At 43.5% G+C, this 15,530-nt stretch overlaps 1 protein-coding gene across 1 annotated transcript in view; it reads left to right on the top strand.

Moving 5' to 3' along the window:
• The window catches only part of SLC22A16 (solute carrier family 22 member 16), a 52,283-nt gene extending 40,230 nt beyond the window's left edge, over positions 1–12,053 (top strand). The window contains exons 6-8 of the mRNA XM_024248703.3: positions 831–940; positions 5,500–5,599; positions 11,668–12,053. Of these exons, the coding sequence (XP_024104471.3) occupies positions 831–940; positions 5,500–5,599; positions 11,668–11,880 (423 nt within the window). The 3' untranslated portion in view covers positions 11,881–12,053. The remainder of the gene's footprint in view (positions 1–830; positions 941–5,499; positions 5,600–11,667) is intronic.
• The last annotated feature ends 3,477 nt before the right edge of the window (positions 12,054–15,530 follow it).

Genomic DNA, 15,530 nt, shown 5'->3' with positions numbered 1-15,530 from the left:
TATCAGCTGCAAACAAACAAACAAATGAACAAAAAGTCTGTATTAATAGTTCAGTTACCACTTTCAAATTATTTTCTGAAGATAATTTATAAGCCAGGGATTACTGCCACAAAGGGCACAATTTGTTTTGTTTGTTTTTTTTAAGAAAAGTAAATAGATTAAATAGAGACAAGATCTCACTCTGTCACCCAAGCTGAAGTGCAGTGGTGTGATTATAGCTCTCCGTAATCTCGAACTCCTGGGCTCAAATGATCCTCCTGCCTTAGCTTCTCCAGTAGCTGGGACCACAGGCATATACCATCACACAGAGCTAATTTTTTTGTTTTTCTGTGGAAATGGGGTCTTGCTATGTTGCCCTGGCTGGTCTAAAACTCTTGGCCTAAAAGTGATTCTCCTGCCTCAGCCTCCTAAAGTGCTGGGATTACAGGTGTGAGGCATTGGGCCTGGTCCACAATTTGTTTGTGTGGCTTCTTGATTCATTCTGCTGGATCAGTCCCAGAAGGAGTGGGGAAATTCTTGGTGCCACCAGCACTATCTGGGCGTGTCTCCTTCCAAAACAGTCTTCCCAACTGGCTTTTATCACAGTTCAAACCCTCCAAAGTGGATGGGGAGGAGAGACACACTGAAACTTTCCTCTACATTTCGTAAAGATGGAAAGCTTTCTCAGACTGTGAGTAGAGTTTAATACATTCAAACAGAAAAATAAGTCTCTTCATTGTTCTGAAAAAATATTGAAGGAATTAGAATGTTTTAAGTAATGATTTTAAAGATTTTCTATTTTCCTTTAAAAATACTACTTGTGATGATTTATTCTGCTAAATTTTTTTCAGAAACATTATATTTTGGTTGTGGTGACAGCTATGGTTGGAAAATTTGCCATCGGGGCAGCATTTGGCCTCATTTATCTTTATACAGCTGAGCTGTATCCAACCATTGTAAGGTAAGGATGAATTATTTTCTGGTTGTTTTCCTGTTATCTTTCACTTGTGTGTCATTTCATTGTATTTGGCCTTCACATGTAAATGCTTCTTTTTCATAGAAGTTACCTGGATCTCTGAGATGGGAAAATGATACTCATTTTGAGTCTGAGGCTTTGTACCATATTAGCGAGGATATTAAACAAATTATTTTGAAATAACACTCTATTATTCCAAAAACATTTTAAGTTTCAAGTACCATAGACTTCCACTGAGTCTCTGTATTGACTCAAAGCTAATTTCTCAGGATGTGTCTCTTGATGTTCTGATGCCAATTGTGTTAGTCTGCGTGGGCTGCTGTAACAAAATACCACAGGCTGGGTGGCTTAAACAATAGAAATTTATTTTCTCACAGTACTGGAGGCTGGAAGTCCAAGAACAAGGTGATGGCAGGTTTGGATTCTCCTGAGGCCTCGCTCCGTAGTCTTCAGGTGGTGCCCTCTTGCTATGTCCTCAAGGGGTCTTACCTCTGTGTGCACCGCTGATGTCCCTCCCTCTTTGTATAAGACACCAGCCATATTGGATTACGGCCCCACCCTAACAGCCTCATTTTAACTTAATCCCCTCTTTAAAGACCTTATCTACAAATGCCATTACATCATAAAGTACTAGGGGTTCAGACTTCAACACTTGAACTTTGGGAGGCACAACTCAGCCCATAACATCAGTAATCATTGGCTCCCTGAGATTACCTCATCTGGAGGTTCTCAAAGCTGGCAGCTCGTCAGAGTCATTGAGGCATTTCATAAAAAATACCAGTCTTGGGTCCTTACACCAGACCTGCTGGATCAATTCAAGAATGACACTGGGGATTTTTTTTTCTTTTTTCGAGATAGAGTCTCATTCTGTTGCCCAGGCTGGAGTGCAGTGGGGTGATCTCGGTTCACTGCAAGCTCTGCCTCCTGGGTTCAAGCAATTCTCTTGCCTCAGCCTCCCGAGTAGCTGGGATTACACGTGCACGCCACTACACCTGGCTAAGTTTTGTATTTTTAGTAGAGACGGGGTGTCACCATGTTGGTCAGGCTGGTCTCGAACTCCTGACCTCGTGATCCACCAGCCTTGGCCTCCCAAAGTGTTGGGATTACAAGCGTGAGCCACCGTGCCCAGCCGAGACTCGGGATTTTTAACAAGTCTGCAGGTGACTCTGAGTTGCCACCTCCCCCCCTCTTTGGGAATGTCTGATGTGATTCCCACTGATCTGGGAACCTCGGGGACTTTCAAGCTTTTAAAAAGCTTTTCCAAACACATTTTACTTGGAAACTCTTTATGTGGTGAAGAGGACAGAGGTCCTTTGTGGAAGCTCTGCTGAGTACCTGGAATCCCCCCAGTGCTCCTGCCTTCTTGCTCCAGGGGGCTGCAGCAGAACTTCCAGGCCTTAACAGTACATCCTTTGTAAACCACACTTCTTGTTGCAGCCCTCATGTCCAGATAAGACAGCTGAGACCAGGGAGATCAAGTACCTGGCGCAAGACACACAGCTGGGACCCCAGCTATAAAGGGAAGGGATCCTTTCTCTGATTCTCCATTGGATTTTATTTTATTTTTTTTGAGACAGAGTCTCACTCTGTTGCCCAGGCTGGAGTGAAATGGTGTGATCTTGGCTCACTGCAACCTCTACCTCCCAGGTTCAAGTGATTCTCCTGCCTCAGCCTCCTGAGTAGCTGGGATTACAAGTGTGCACCACCATGCCCAGCTAATTTTTGTATTTTTAGTAGAGACAGGGTTTCACCATGTTGGCCAGGCTGGTCTCAAACCCCTGACCTCAAGTGATCCACCCTCCTTGGCCTCCCAAAGCGCTAGGATTACAGGTGTGAGCCACTGCGCCCGGCCCATCAGACTTTTTGACTCTTTTTTTTTGCAAAATGAGCCTGTATTTTAAAGTGTAAATAGTGATTAGGGTCACACTGCTGGCAAGAGATGCTTGTCCCACAGATCTCCCTCTGCGAAATTCTGTAATAGTTTCCTATCTGCAGTCCTCCCTTAAATCCTCCAAGTGGCATTTTCCTAACACCTGCTTTATCAACGGAAGTTTTCATTTTCTAAGGAAAAAAATTTGTTAGTGAGCTTGCATGATTTCTTAGCCTATTAAAGACCCAATCTTAATGGCAACAAATAAACAAACAAGATATTAAGGTTTTTCACAGGAAACTTTTTAAAAAATCTAACTGCTTAGCTAGTGGGTTCATCCCTTTTAGGAGTACATTATTTGTCATGTGTTACAAGTGTGAAAGGCAAGTGACTTTCTGTAGAGATAAGTCCATATAACACCAGCCCAGAGATGCCTCCTCCTTGTCTCCACAAGCAGGAGGGATGTAGGACCTAGAAAATCCATTAGTCAAGAGATAGCATAAATCCTTCCCTAGGAATTTTCCACGCCCACACACCTGCCTGCTGAAATGCTAGGGCAGGCAGCCCTGTGGACCAGGATGGGTAAATACATTTGTGTTGGCTGTAGATAGATTAATGGATATCTAGATGGATGGGCGGATGGATGGATGGAGGGATGGAAGAATGGATAGATAGAGTAGGTACACATATATATCTAAGAAAAAAGTTTATCAGACTAATATGTGACCAGGGGTATAGAATAGCAGAGGAATAACTCCCTATGTAATTGTCTATTAGCCCAGTTGTCTGAGAGTAGAGTTTTTCTTCTTCCTCCATACTTCCCCTCTAGGTCACCCAGAGTGCTATTATTAGACCGCTCTCGCAGTCTAATAAAAATACATCTTCTGTCCATTTTACAGGTTGTGGAACTGGAATTCACACAAGATTAGGGTCGTGGCCAAAGGCACCTGGGTAGTCAGTGACCCATCAGAACTCAAATCCACATCTTTTGGCCCTTTCTGTCACCCAGTGAAATACATGAGAATTTTTATGGGAGACAGTGCTTAACATTAGCGAGGGATGAGTTGCTAGCAGTAGAGCTTTAGTAGCAGAGAGGAAGAAGGTATTTTGGGGTAAGGGCTTTGTGGACTCTTCTCAGATCATATTGTGAAGGTGGCAGCCCTGTGAGGATGTACAGTAGCAGACAGGCAGAATAACAGATTACATTCTAGCACTTACAGGCTGACAATGGTGGAGACTAGTTGAATGCAATAGAGAGTGAAGTAGCATAATTGCCAACTTGCGTTGTGGCTTTGGTTCCCTTGTGGCTGACCCAGGGAAGAAGCTGCTCTAAATCAGGGAGAATATCTTTGTCATGTCCTGTGGGACCCTTCTGGCCTCTCAGGTGGATTTCTGCTCAGCCAGGAAAAGCTTCAGATTTTCCCAGTTCAGAATTCAGATGGGACCAGATCCATGCAGTGGCATGTATTAGACTCTTGACACACATGTGCTGAGTGAATGTATGTTATACGCTAAGAAGGTGACAATCCAGTCAAATAATGTCAATGTGCATTGCAATTATGAATATTATAGTATTTTTTAAGATCTTTTCTTTGTTGGCTTGGTTGTTGGTTTACAACCACAGGTACATGACCTCAAAAAAATCCAATATGTAAATGTTTAATACAGGAAATCTTTAACCAACTCTATGAGCTCCCTAAACACCCTAACACTGCATGCAAAACTTTACTTATGTATGATTTCTTTCTCAGAAGAATGCCATACTTTTTATCAGTTCTTTATAAATGTGTGTGACCAGAAAAGATGAGGCACCGTTAATTTATAGAGGTACTTACTCACATAAAAGGACAGTCTTTCCTTACTAACATTCTATACATTTTCTCTAAGTAACCTTTAAAGAAAAGCACATTAAGATATTCCTTGACTCTAAAAAGTTGAAACAGAATAGTCCACAGTATACAGATACTTTGTTCTCTCAAATTCCCACTCCCTACCTGAAACAAATTCCTGCTCTAGAAGACCTTATTATTCTAAATGTTAGGCTGGATCAATACACACAAGGGCCTCACCTGTACAGCAGATGAAGAATGGCTTACCTCCACACTCCTACCTTTTTTTGTCATGAATTGTCTTGAATTACGTGCGTGCTTCTATACCCCACTGTTTCACACAATGTAGGTATTGTGATTCTTGAAAAATTTAAGAAAAATTATTTTCAAGCTTACATTTTTTTTACGGTCATGTGTTGCTTAATGATGGGCACACGTTCTGGGAAATGCATCCTTTGGTGATTTCGTGGTTGTCAGAACATCATAGAGTGAACTTACACAAACCTAGATGGCCCAGCCTACTACACACCCAGGCTCTGTGGCACAGCTTATTCCTCCTCAGCTGTGATCCTCCACAGCATGTTACTGCACTGAATACTGCAGGCAGTCGTAACACAATGGTAAGTATTTGTGTATCTAAACATATTGAAAGATAGAAAAAGTCGAGTAAAAATGTGCTATTATAATATCGCGGGGCCGCTGAGGTTGACCGAAACGTTGTAATGCGCTGCCTGACCGCACTTATCCTCATTGGGGAGGGTGGGAAAGGAGCTGCAGGAAGTAGGTCCCTCAATCCCCAGGTCACTTGTGCCTTACTTGTCTCGGCCTCTCTCCTCTGTTTCCAGGTCGCTGGCTGTGGGAAGCGGCAGCATGGTGTGTCGCCTGGCCAGCATCCTGGCACCGTTCTCTGTGGACCTCAGCAGCGTTTGGATCTTCATACCACAGGTGTGCTTCAGTTTGCAGACCCTTCCCAAGGGGGCATGGAGGCAGTTTCTAATTGCCTATTAGCAACTTCTCTATTGTTATTTATTGAAAGCCAGTACATCATTTCCTAATGGGGTTTGTAGAAACAACCCCATTACCAACAGCTGGCCAGTCGGTGAGTAGGGTGGTGGCTGCTGTGCGATTGGCCATTGGTGGCCGTCCACCACTGCTGAGCTGTTCATTACAACTCTGCTTGCCACAAAAGGGCGTGTCCTAACCCTTCCCTGGAAGCCAGGCCTGGGGAAGGGAGAGCTCTGGTCTCTGTCCTCCTCAGGGCATCTGCCCCCACGCCCTGGCCCGGCCTTGCTTCTGTGTTCCCACTGAATGCCTGCTGGGCAAGGCGAATTCTGTGGGCTGCCTGCTCCAAAAAGATTCTGTGGTGCCTAATGGAGAGCGTTAGGAACCCATGGTTCTCAGTTGACCTGAACCTGAGGGGCTCCAGCAGTGTGAGCCATTTGCCTGGCTTCAAAGAGTGAGAGCAGGGACACTTAGTTTGCAGATCCTCAGGTAGGGGCTGAGAGGCTGGGAAGGCACGTGAGCTCTGCTGCACCTGGCTTTAGTGGACTCTTCTGCTCAGGAAGAAGATGTGGGATGGGTGGAGGGCAGGTGTGATTTGCCAGCCTGCAGCTCCTCCCTCTCCGTCCCCTCCAGTGCCTCCTTTCTCTTTTCTGATTGCCCCTTAGACTCAGGCTGCAGGATTCCCTCCCGGCCTCCTCCCCGCCCTCTGCACGCATCACCTCTCCTCCCGGCTGCAGGCGCGGGTTTCCTCCAGCCTCATGGACATTCTCCCTGGATGTCTCACCGCAAACTCAATGTCTCCCAAGTAGAACTGGCCAGTGACACCTGTCTCCCACTTTGGTTAAGGATAGGTCAGTGACTTCAAGCATGACACTGTGGCATCGGCTTCTTATTCATCCTGTTCTTTCATCACCAAATCCTCACATTCTCCTTCAAAACCACCCCTGCATGCCTGGCTCCAGTGCCTCCCAGTCTTCTCCTTGCGCTTCATCCCCCACCCTGTCTGGATAGCATAGAAGGCACCATGGCCATGACCCAGTGCCCCCATCAGCTTCAGAATAAAAGTCCAAACTCAGCTGATATCCAGGGCCTTTCCCCATTGACCCCCTGCCCAGCTCCCCTGTTCTGTTCCTCATGCAGCTTCCCCTCCTCTCCACACTCAGCCCCACTGCAAGCCTTCCCCTCTCCTCCCTGTCCTCACCCCACCTCCTCCCCTTCCATGCCACTGCCCAAACGGCCCCTCCAAAGACAGCGCTCCTCTCTCATGTATCTGTTAGGTAGCCTTCCAGGTATCTGCTTTCCAGGAGGCCAGCCAGATCTAGTGACCCCACCTCTCCTTTTCTCAAGCATGTCTGTACAGCATTTAGCGGGTGCCTCTTTCAGTTGCTGTCGCAGTGTGGCTTTATTATTTGCGCTTGTGTCTTTGTCACCCCAGTCAGCCTGTTGTGCTTTGCAGAGCAGGACATTTTGCATCCCTACAGCTGGGCTTAGCCAAGAGTTTCCCTCAGCTTGTGTGCCACCCATGCTGTCATTCACCTACTATTTTAAATCAAATAGATTGACTTTTGGAAATTAGCTTTGTCCTAAACAATAGTATCAGTGAGGTCATGGGTGTTATACTAATTATGTGTTTTTCTAAAAGACACTAACATAATCTCACAAGTAATAAAACAGTGCTTGGTATCCCCTGGAGTTGCCTTGTACACACAGCAGGTACACATACGGCTCTTTGGGAATCGCTGGCTTGGCATGAGTGTCTCCCACGTCCCCGGAGCAGGTGCTCAGTAAAGCGCTTGGATGTGCCATTGGGGTGTTAGATCCCAGCCACTTTCTCAGGCTGACTCTGAGGTTAGAAACCATATGGGCTGTGTGGGAGGTGTTTTGGAGGAGTCTGCCATGCTTTTTAGGTCATGAACTTTTCTAGAAGAATCTCCTTTGTGCTAGCACTTGTTTTCCTTATTATTTTTTTCAAAAAAGATAAAATGAAAAAGTGTTTATTAAAATAATAAGTTGAAACATGCAAATATAAAATAGGTAAATTTATAAAAGGTAATTACCAGAAATAAAACCAAATAAATATATTTTTAATGGATATCTGTAAGGCTCAATTAAGGACTACGGACTCAGAAGGGATCTCTAATTTTATTTAACAGATATTTAAACAAGCTCCTTTTATTTTTATTATTCTTCTGAGACAGAATCTTGCTCTGTCGACCAGGCAGGAGTGCAGTGGTCTGATCCCAGCTCACTGCAACCTCCACCTCCCGGGTTCAAGCAATTCTCCTGCCTCAGCCTCCCAAGAAGCTGGGACTACAGGCGTGCGCCACCAAGGCTGGCTAATTTTTTAAATATTTTTTAGTAGAGACGGGATTTCACTATGTTGGCCAAGCTGGTCTCGAATTCCTGACCTCAGGTGATCTGCCCATCTCGGCCTCCCAACGTGCTGGGATTATAGGCATAAACCACCATGCCCTGCCTAAACAAGCTCTTTTGGAAAATGCTTTACAAAAATTAGTCTTCATATAATGCAGATACGGTTGTTCTCTTCATTTTACAGATGAGGCGACTGATGGACAGAAAGTAATTATTAGCCCAGGGTCACACACCTTAAAGGTGACAGAGCTGGGATTTGAACCCAAATACCACGCTCCCTTGCCTTTTACACAAGGTCCAACAAACAATCTATACAAAAGCGAGCACAGAACAGTCAGCTCCTTGTCCAGCCTGGCCCTGAGTGGCCCGTCCCTTCTCTAAGACAGCCTCTGGCCACAGGGTGTGGTGTATATTTGTGGAAGTAGTCTGTGAATGTGCTTCCTTTGGATCTAAGGAGTATTACCTATTGTTGGTAAAGAGTCAAAAAAAAGAATCAAATTTCCCATTAAACTTGTTTATGGATGTCAAACTGCCTGGGGAGCCAGTGTTTTCATTTTGAGAAATGAAAACTCTGATCTGGAAGATGTTTATATTTTCTCTTTTGAAAAGAGGCACATGAAAAATCACTCGTTCTGATGCTTTTATTATTAACCATTATTTTCTAGTAATCTAAAAAAGGTGGACACGTAATTAGCTTTTTGTGTGCTCATTAACTCATTTGGCAATTGTTGACTGAGTGTTGGTTTTGAACTAGCCACCCTGCTAGGTGCTAAGGAGCAGATGAAAGAAATAGCCTGTCTTGAGAGACGCCCAGACTGGTGGGAAGGGCAGGAGAGCAAACCATCACCAGCCCCGAAGAGAAGGGCTGGAGTGGGGAAATGCCAGGTATGGTGATTTAAAAGATACAACAGCAGTAATGATGGAACATTAAGAAACATCTTGCTTTTCAATATATAATAGCAGTAGGGCAGGCGCAGTGGCTCACACCTGTAATCCCACATTTTGGGAGGCCAGGGGTTTGGGACCAGCCTGGCCAATATGGCGACACCCCATCTCTACTAAAAATACAAATATTAGCCGGCCGTGGTGGTGCGTGCCTGTAGTCCCAGCTACTCGGGAGGCTGAGGCAGGAGAATCGCTTGAACCCAACTGCCTGACTAGTCTTACTACCAAGCTAAGAATATATATACATATATATATATGCAGTAATGAGAGCTTACATGTATTGGCTACTTACTGCAGCCAGGCACTGTTCTAAGTGCCTTTTGCGTAATATTTAATTTCATCCTCTCAACAGTCGTTTGTGACAGATACTATCCTTTCATCCATTTTACAGAAAAGGACTCTGAGGAGCAGACAGGTTAAGTAACTTGCCCAAAGCCACACAGGTAGCAGGTGGCAAGTACCCAGGCAATGTGGGTATGGAGATTATGAAAGGGTCAAGAACATTTCTTTTTCTTTCTTTCTTTCCTTTTTTTTTTTGAGACTGGGTCTCACTCTGTCACTGAGGTTGGAGTGCAGTGGTGCAATCTTGGCTCAATGCAACCTCTGCCTCCTGGGCTCAAGCGATTCTCCCACCTCAGCCTCCCAAGTAGCTGGGACCACAGGCATGTGCCACCACACCTGGCTAATTTTTATATTTTTCATAGAGAGTTTCACCATATTGCCCAGGCTGGTCTCGAAATCCTGACCTCACGTGATCCACCAGCCTTAGCCTCCCAAAGTGCTGGGATTATAAATGTAAGCCACTGCACCCAGCCTTTGAGAACTTTTTTTTTTTTGAAACGGAGTTTCACTCTTGTCCCCCAGGCTGGAGTTCAGTGGCACAATCTTGGCTCACTGCAACCTCTGCCTCCTGGGTTCAAGCAATTCTCGTGCCTCAGCCTCCCAAGTAGCTGGGATTACAGGCATGTGCCACCTCGCCCGGCTACTTTTGTAATTTTAGTAGAGACAGAGTTTCTCCATGTTGGCCAGGCTGGTCTCGAACTCCTGACCTCAGGTGATCCACCCACCTCAAGCCTCCCGAAATGCTGGGGTTATAGGCATGAGCCACCATGCCCGGCCCTTTGAGAGCTTTTCTTTTTGCCAAGGGAAAATAGCCAGCAGAAAGGAAAAGATAAAAAATATGTGAGAAGGAGGTTGGACGATGGATGGAGGGAGATCTCTGAGGAGGAGGTGAGAGGCGATGGGGTCTGGAGAGCGTGAAAGGACCCGCCTGGCCAGGAGGAGGGAGGGGTGGGAAAGGGGGGACTTATTTCGAAGTTTGGTTTGGGGTCTGGGGGGTTGTGGGGAGCTGGTCAGGGGAGCAGGAGTGAGGAGGAGGTGGAGAGGTATGATTTGTTTCCTGCCTGACTAGTCTTACTACCAAGCTAAGAAGAAAAATTCCATTCTGTTCTGCATCTTCCATTTGATTCTATTTTGCTTTTAGACTTACTCAGTGTTTTTCAGACCCTGACTTAGGGCTCTTCTGGGGTTTCTAGATCGCTGGATATACTTGCCGTGTCTTGAGAGACCAGAAAACGTCTTTAAAATTCCTTTGGAATGTCACTTGAAATTCTGCTACTGCATCTGGGTTAAGCTTACTCATATATTTCATATATTTCTAAGAATTAGGTTATCAGTGCTCTGCAAAACAAAATAAAAAACTGCCTTCCCGGGTCTCGTCTGTTATGGATGTGATCTGGCATCACTTCACACTTGCTCTATGTATTTTATGATTCTCATTCTCAGAGGCTATAAACATACCAAGTGTGTAGATTTATCAGAAAAGCCATACCTTAATTTATTTTTATAGGGTCTTTCCAGCAAATACATTTTGCTAAAGGAGTTTAAATTAAGTAAGGACAGATTGTGTTTTTACGGATTGTATAGAGATTTAGCTCTGTTAATAAAAACCACCCAGCATCTTCATGATGATGAACAGAGAATAGATATGCAGACTTTAATTTTTAATGTGACCTGCATTTTTAAAAGCAAACGCCTTGGCGCTAGTCTAAAAGGCTGCCTTTTATGTGTCAAAATCTGGAAAATAAAGAAATCACACCGAACTGTATAGGAAATTATATGGATCCCTGCCCCGTAAAGTAGCAATTTGTTTTCACTGCCTTTGTTTAGCTTCCCCCAAATTCCGTAGATTCTGGTTGATTGAAACCTGTTTTCATTCATTCATTCCCTATCATTTACTGAACTCTGATAGTGTACTGATTATTGGGGCAGGGACAAGATTGACTAAGACAGTCCCTGCTTGGCATGTCCTGACCCAGGGCTCAGTTGCTTGTCTCCTCCACAAGACTCTGGGGTCTGGAAAGATGGGGCAAGGGTCTTTTTTCTTTCTGACCACAGCTCCTAGGACAGCACCTTCAGGACTAATAAGGCAGGCAGTAGCTGGCAATTGAGGAGGCACTCCACGGTGGGTCATAAAGGAATGAATGAGTGAGTGATGACATTAAGCCTCATTGATGAGGAAAAGAACTCGAAGTCCAGCACAAGTAACCAAGGTCTCACCGAGTAATCACAGTGACAACTGTTATGTCAAATTCAATTCCATTACCCTCTGAAAACAGTTAGGAAATTCTGTTCTCCGAAGCGTGCGTTCCTTTCTTGATGTGTCACTTATCATTATTTTTAATTCCTTCTAGTTGTTTGTTGGGACTATGGCCCTCCTGAGTGGAGTGTTAACACTAAAGCTTCCAGAAACCCTTGGGAAACGGCTAGCAACTACTTGGGAGGAGGCTGCAAAACTGGAGTCAGAGAATGAAAGCAATTCAAGCAAATTACTTGCCACAACTAATAATAGTGGGCTGGAAAAAACAGAAGCGACTACCCCCAGGGATTCTGGTCTTGGTGAATAAATGTGCCATGCGTGCTGTCTAGCACCTGAAATATTATTTACCCTAATGCCTTTGTATTAGAGGAATCTTATTCTCATCTCCCATATGTTGTTTGTATGCCTTTTTAATAAATTTTGTAAGAAAATTTTAAAGCAAATGTGTTATAAAAGAAATAAAAACTAAGATGAAAATTCTCAGTTTTAAAAACTGCTTTCTTATTGCTGCAAAATATTTTTCAACATTTGTTTTTCTATGTAGTTGATTGTCAACCTTTCCCCACCACCCCCTACCATGCATGCCAGAGGGAGTTCACCTATTTCTTTTCTTTCTTTTTTTTTTTTGAGATGGAGCCTCACTCTGTCGCCCAGGCTGGAGTGCAGTGGCGCGATCTCGGCTCACTGCAAGCTCCGCCTCCTGGGTTCACACCATTCTCCTGCCTCAGCCTCCCGGAGTTCACCTATTTCTGTCTGCGCCAGTGCCCCCCTCCACGGCTTCCCCAAAGAAGGGGCATGTGAGAATGCATTTCTTTTGACAAAGCTACTTGCAGATTCTATTTCTGATATTTTTTCCCCTTTTATGAGAGTCATAGCTCTAAAAACAAGTCTTCTTCAGAAATGCCCTCTCAAAAAATGCTTGCCTTCACAGTTAAACCATAAAAAATCAGAGCTACAAAAATGATGTCTTGCTTCCCAGAACCTTGAGCCAAGAAGGCTTGAATGTGCAGACAGTTGTGCTTGTGTTTGGTTCAGATAAGGGACACACACCTGCCAGGGTCCAAGAGTGAGCTTTCTAGTCTGGTATTCTTATTTTTCCCAAATTTACCAAATTCTCTCTGTAAGTCTCCTTTACAGCCCAGAGAGGCTGTGAGTTTTTAACCCACTGCAAACTTTTTCAGTTGGCAGATCATCCAGGAAACTGACTTTAAGTACCATCTGGATTTGTTGCCATTGTAAAAATGTTTGTAAGTATTCTTGCCTTTAAAAAAATAATTTATATGAAGATTTTACTCTTTTGTTTTACTATACATTTTTCCCAACTCTACTTCAAACCATAGTCTTTCAAAAACATTAATATCCTGGACACTTCAACTGCAAATTATGTCATCATCTTATCTGTGGAAGAATGCATTTCAGATTTACAGTCAGTTTCCCATAGGTTTTGGGTTTTTCCTTACTGTGGTTTCATCATAAGTTCATTATTTTTTTTGTTGCTCTTGAGATGTTGCTGTTAGGTATGTCTTATATCCTGCATTTGGATTGGTGAAACATTAGCATTATCTGCAGAGGAAAGTAAAAGAAGGCAGTTATATAGATGTTGTGAGTTTAAAAAACATTGCCAAAGGGGAAAAAAAGGAGGGATTTAACCTGCATTATTGATTTTTTATATGAGTTTAGTTCCCTGGGTAATTGCTTAGTTCTTCACTTGGTCTTTCCATTAACAAAGAAAAAATAAAGCCAAAAACTTTTCTTCCTTTATAAAAGAAAATAACGTATATAGGAGTTTATGGAGAAAAAGGAGGAAGACATTTCTTGAGCCTTTCTCTTATTTCTTATTTTGTCTCTTTTTTCTTTTTCCTCAGCCCATTTTTCTACTGCCATTAAAATTTTTCCTCTTAGTTAACATTTGATACCTTCTTTCTTTCCTTTTTTGAGACAAGGCCTGGCTCTATCCCCCAGGCTGGAATGCAGTGGGCTCACTGCAACTTCCACCTCCTGGGCTCAAGCGATTCTCCCACCTCAACCTCCCGAATAGCTAGGACTGCAGGCACCTGCCATCATGTCCAGCTAATTTTTGTATTTTTTGTAGGATTTGTATTTTTTGACAGGATTTCACCATGTTGCTCAGGCTAGTCTCAAACTCCTGAGCTCATGCAATCCACCAGTCTTGGCCTCTTGAAGTACTGGGATTACACAGGTGGGAGACACCACGCCTGGCAACACTTTCTTGACTTTACTTTTATATTCTGTTAGTTTGCTAAGGTGATCATAGCAAAATACCACAGACTGAGTGGCTTAACCAAGAGAAATGATTTCTTCACAGTTCTGAAGGCTGAAAGCTCCAGATCATGGTGCCAGCACGGTAGGTTTCCTCTGACACTTCTCAGGCTAACAGTTGGTTGCCCTCCTGCTGTCTTTTAACATGGTCATCTATTTGTGCATACACACCTCTGGCTGGTATCTTTCCCTCTTCTTTTAAGGCCATCAGTCATATTGGACTAGGGCTCCACTCCAATGACCTCATTTTAACTTAATCACCATTTGAAGATCTCATCTCCATATATGATTGCATTCTGAGGGTTGAGATTTCAACATATGAATCTTGAGGCATTTCTTTACATTTTTATTGCCCACTATCTTTGTCAGCTTGAGCTGCTATTCAAAAAATACCATAATCTGGTCAGCTTAAACAAGAAATGTATTTCTTACAGCTCTTGAGGCTGGGAAGTCCAACATAAATGTGACAGCAAGGTAGGTTTTATTCCAGGGCTTTTTCTCTTGACTTGTAAGTGACTGCCATCTCACTGTGTGCTCACAGGACCATTTCTTTGTATGCACAGATGTGGAGAGACAGCAAGCTCTCTGGTGTGTCTCTCATCATAAGGGCACTAATCCCATACAAAGGCCCCACCCTCAGGACCTCATCTAACTCTAATTACCTCCAAAAGACCCATCTTCCAATATCATCGCATTGATGGTGGGTAAGACTTCAACATACGAATTTTCAGATCATGACATCTACATATGTATGACTGTATCAGTCAATGTCTAGTCAGGAAAACAGAAACCACTGGAGATAATTCAGAGAGGAATTTCATGCACAGTTAGTTATAAAAGTGTAGGAAAGACTGGTGGAACAAAATGCAGAAGTTACCTAGGGATCAGGAAGCCGCTACCATGGCTGGGTTGGGAGTCCACAAGCCTGCACTTTCTGCTTCCACTGCTTGGGCTGAAACCACGTTTCTGCTGCTGACCAGAAACCTAGGAGCCCACACCCCCCCTGATTCTACTGAAACTGCCTATTATGCTTTCAACTGGAAGGGGCTGAATTTTTAGATTAAGTTAGGGAAAATGCACTCTTTTTTCTGGTATTGACTCTTCTATCCATTATCATGGGTTATCTCCATTTACTTAGGTCATCATTAATATCTTTTAATGAAGTATATTTTTTTCCATAAAGGTTGTACTTGTTTTTTGTTATATTCTTATATGTAAATTTCCATTATAATTAGAAATGAGAAGTTTCTAATAATTATATTTTCTGACTGTATATTGCTGGCATAAAAGAGATTGATTTTATATGTTGATTTTGTATCCATCAACCTTGATTAAAGTATTTTTAATTCAAAAGGAAAAAAATTTTCTTTATTGGGGCAGGGTGCAGTGGCTCATGCCCATAATTCCAGCACTTTGGGAGGCTGAGGCAGGTGGATCACCTGAGGCCACGAATTCGAGACCAGCCTGGCCAACATGGTGAAACCCCATCTCTACTAAAAATACAAAAAAATTAGCCAGGCATGGTGGTGTACACCTGTAAGCCCAGCTACTCAGGAGGCTGAGGCAGGAGAATTCCTCGAACCTTGGAGACAGAGGTTGTAGTGAACCGAGATCACACCATTACACTCCAGCCTGGGCAACTCTGTCTAAAAAAAAAAAAAAAAAAAAAAAATTTTC

The sequence above is a fragment of the Pongo abelii genome, chromosome 5 (genome assembly GCF_028885655.2).
Source record: "Pongo abelii isolate AG06213 chromosome 5, NHGRI_mPonAbe1-v2.0_pri, whole genome shotgun sequence".
In the NCBI taxonomy this organism is placed as follows: Eukaryota; Metazoa; Chordata; class Mammalia; order Primates; family Hominidae; genus Pongo; species Pongo abelii.
The sequence above is the reverse complement of the archived record's forward strand: the minus strand, read 5'-3'. Positions and strand labels throughout refer to the sequence as shown.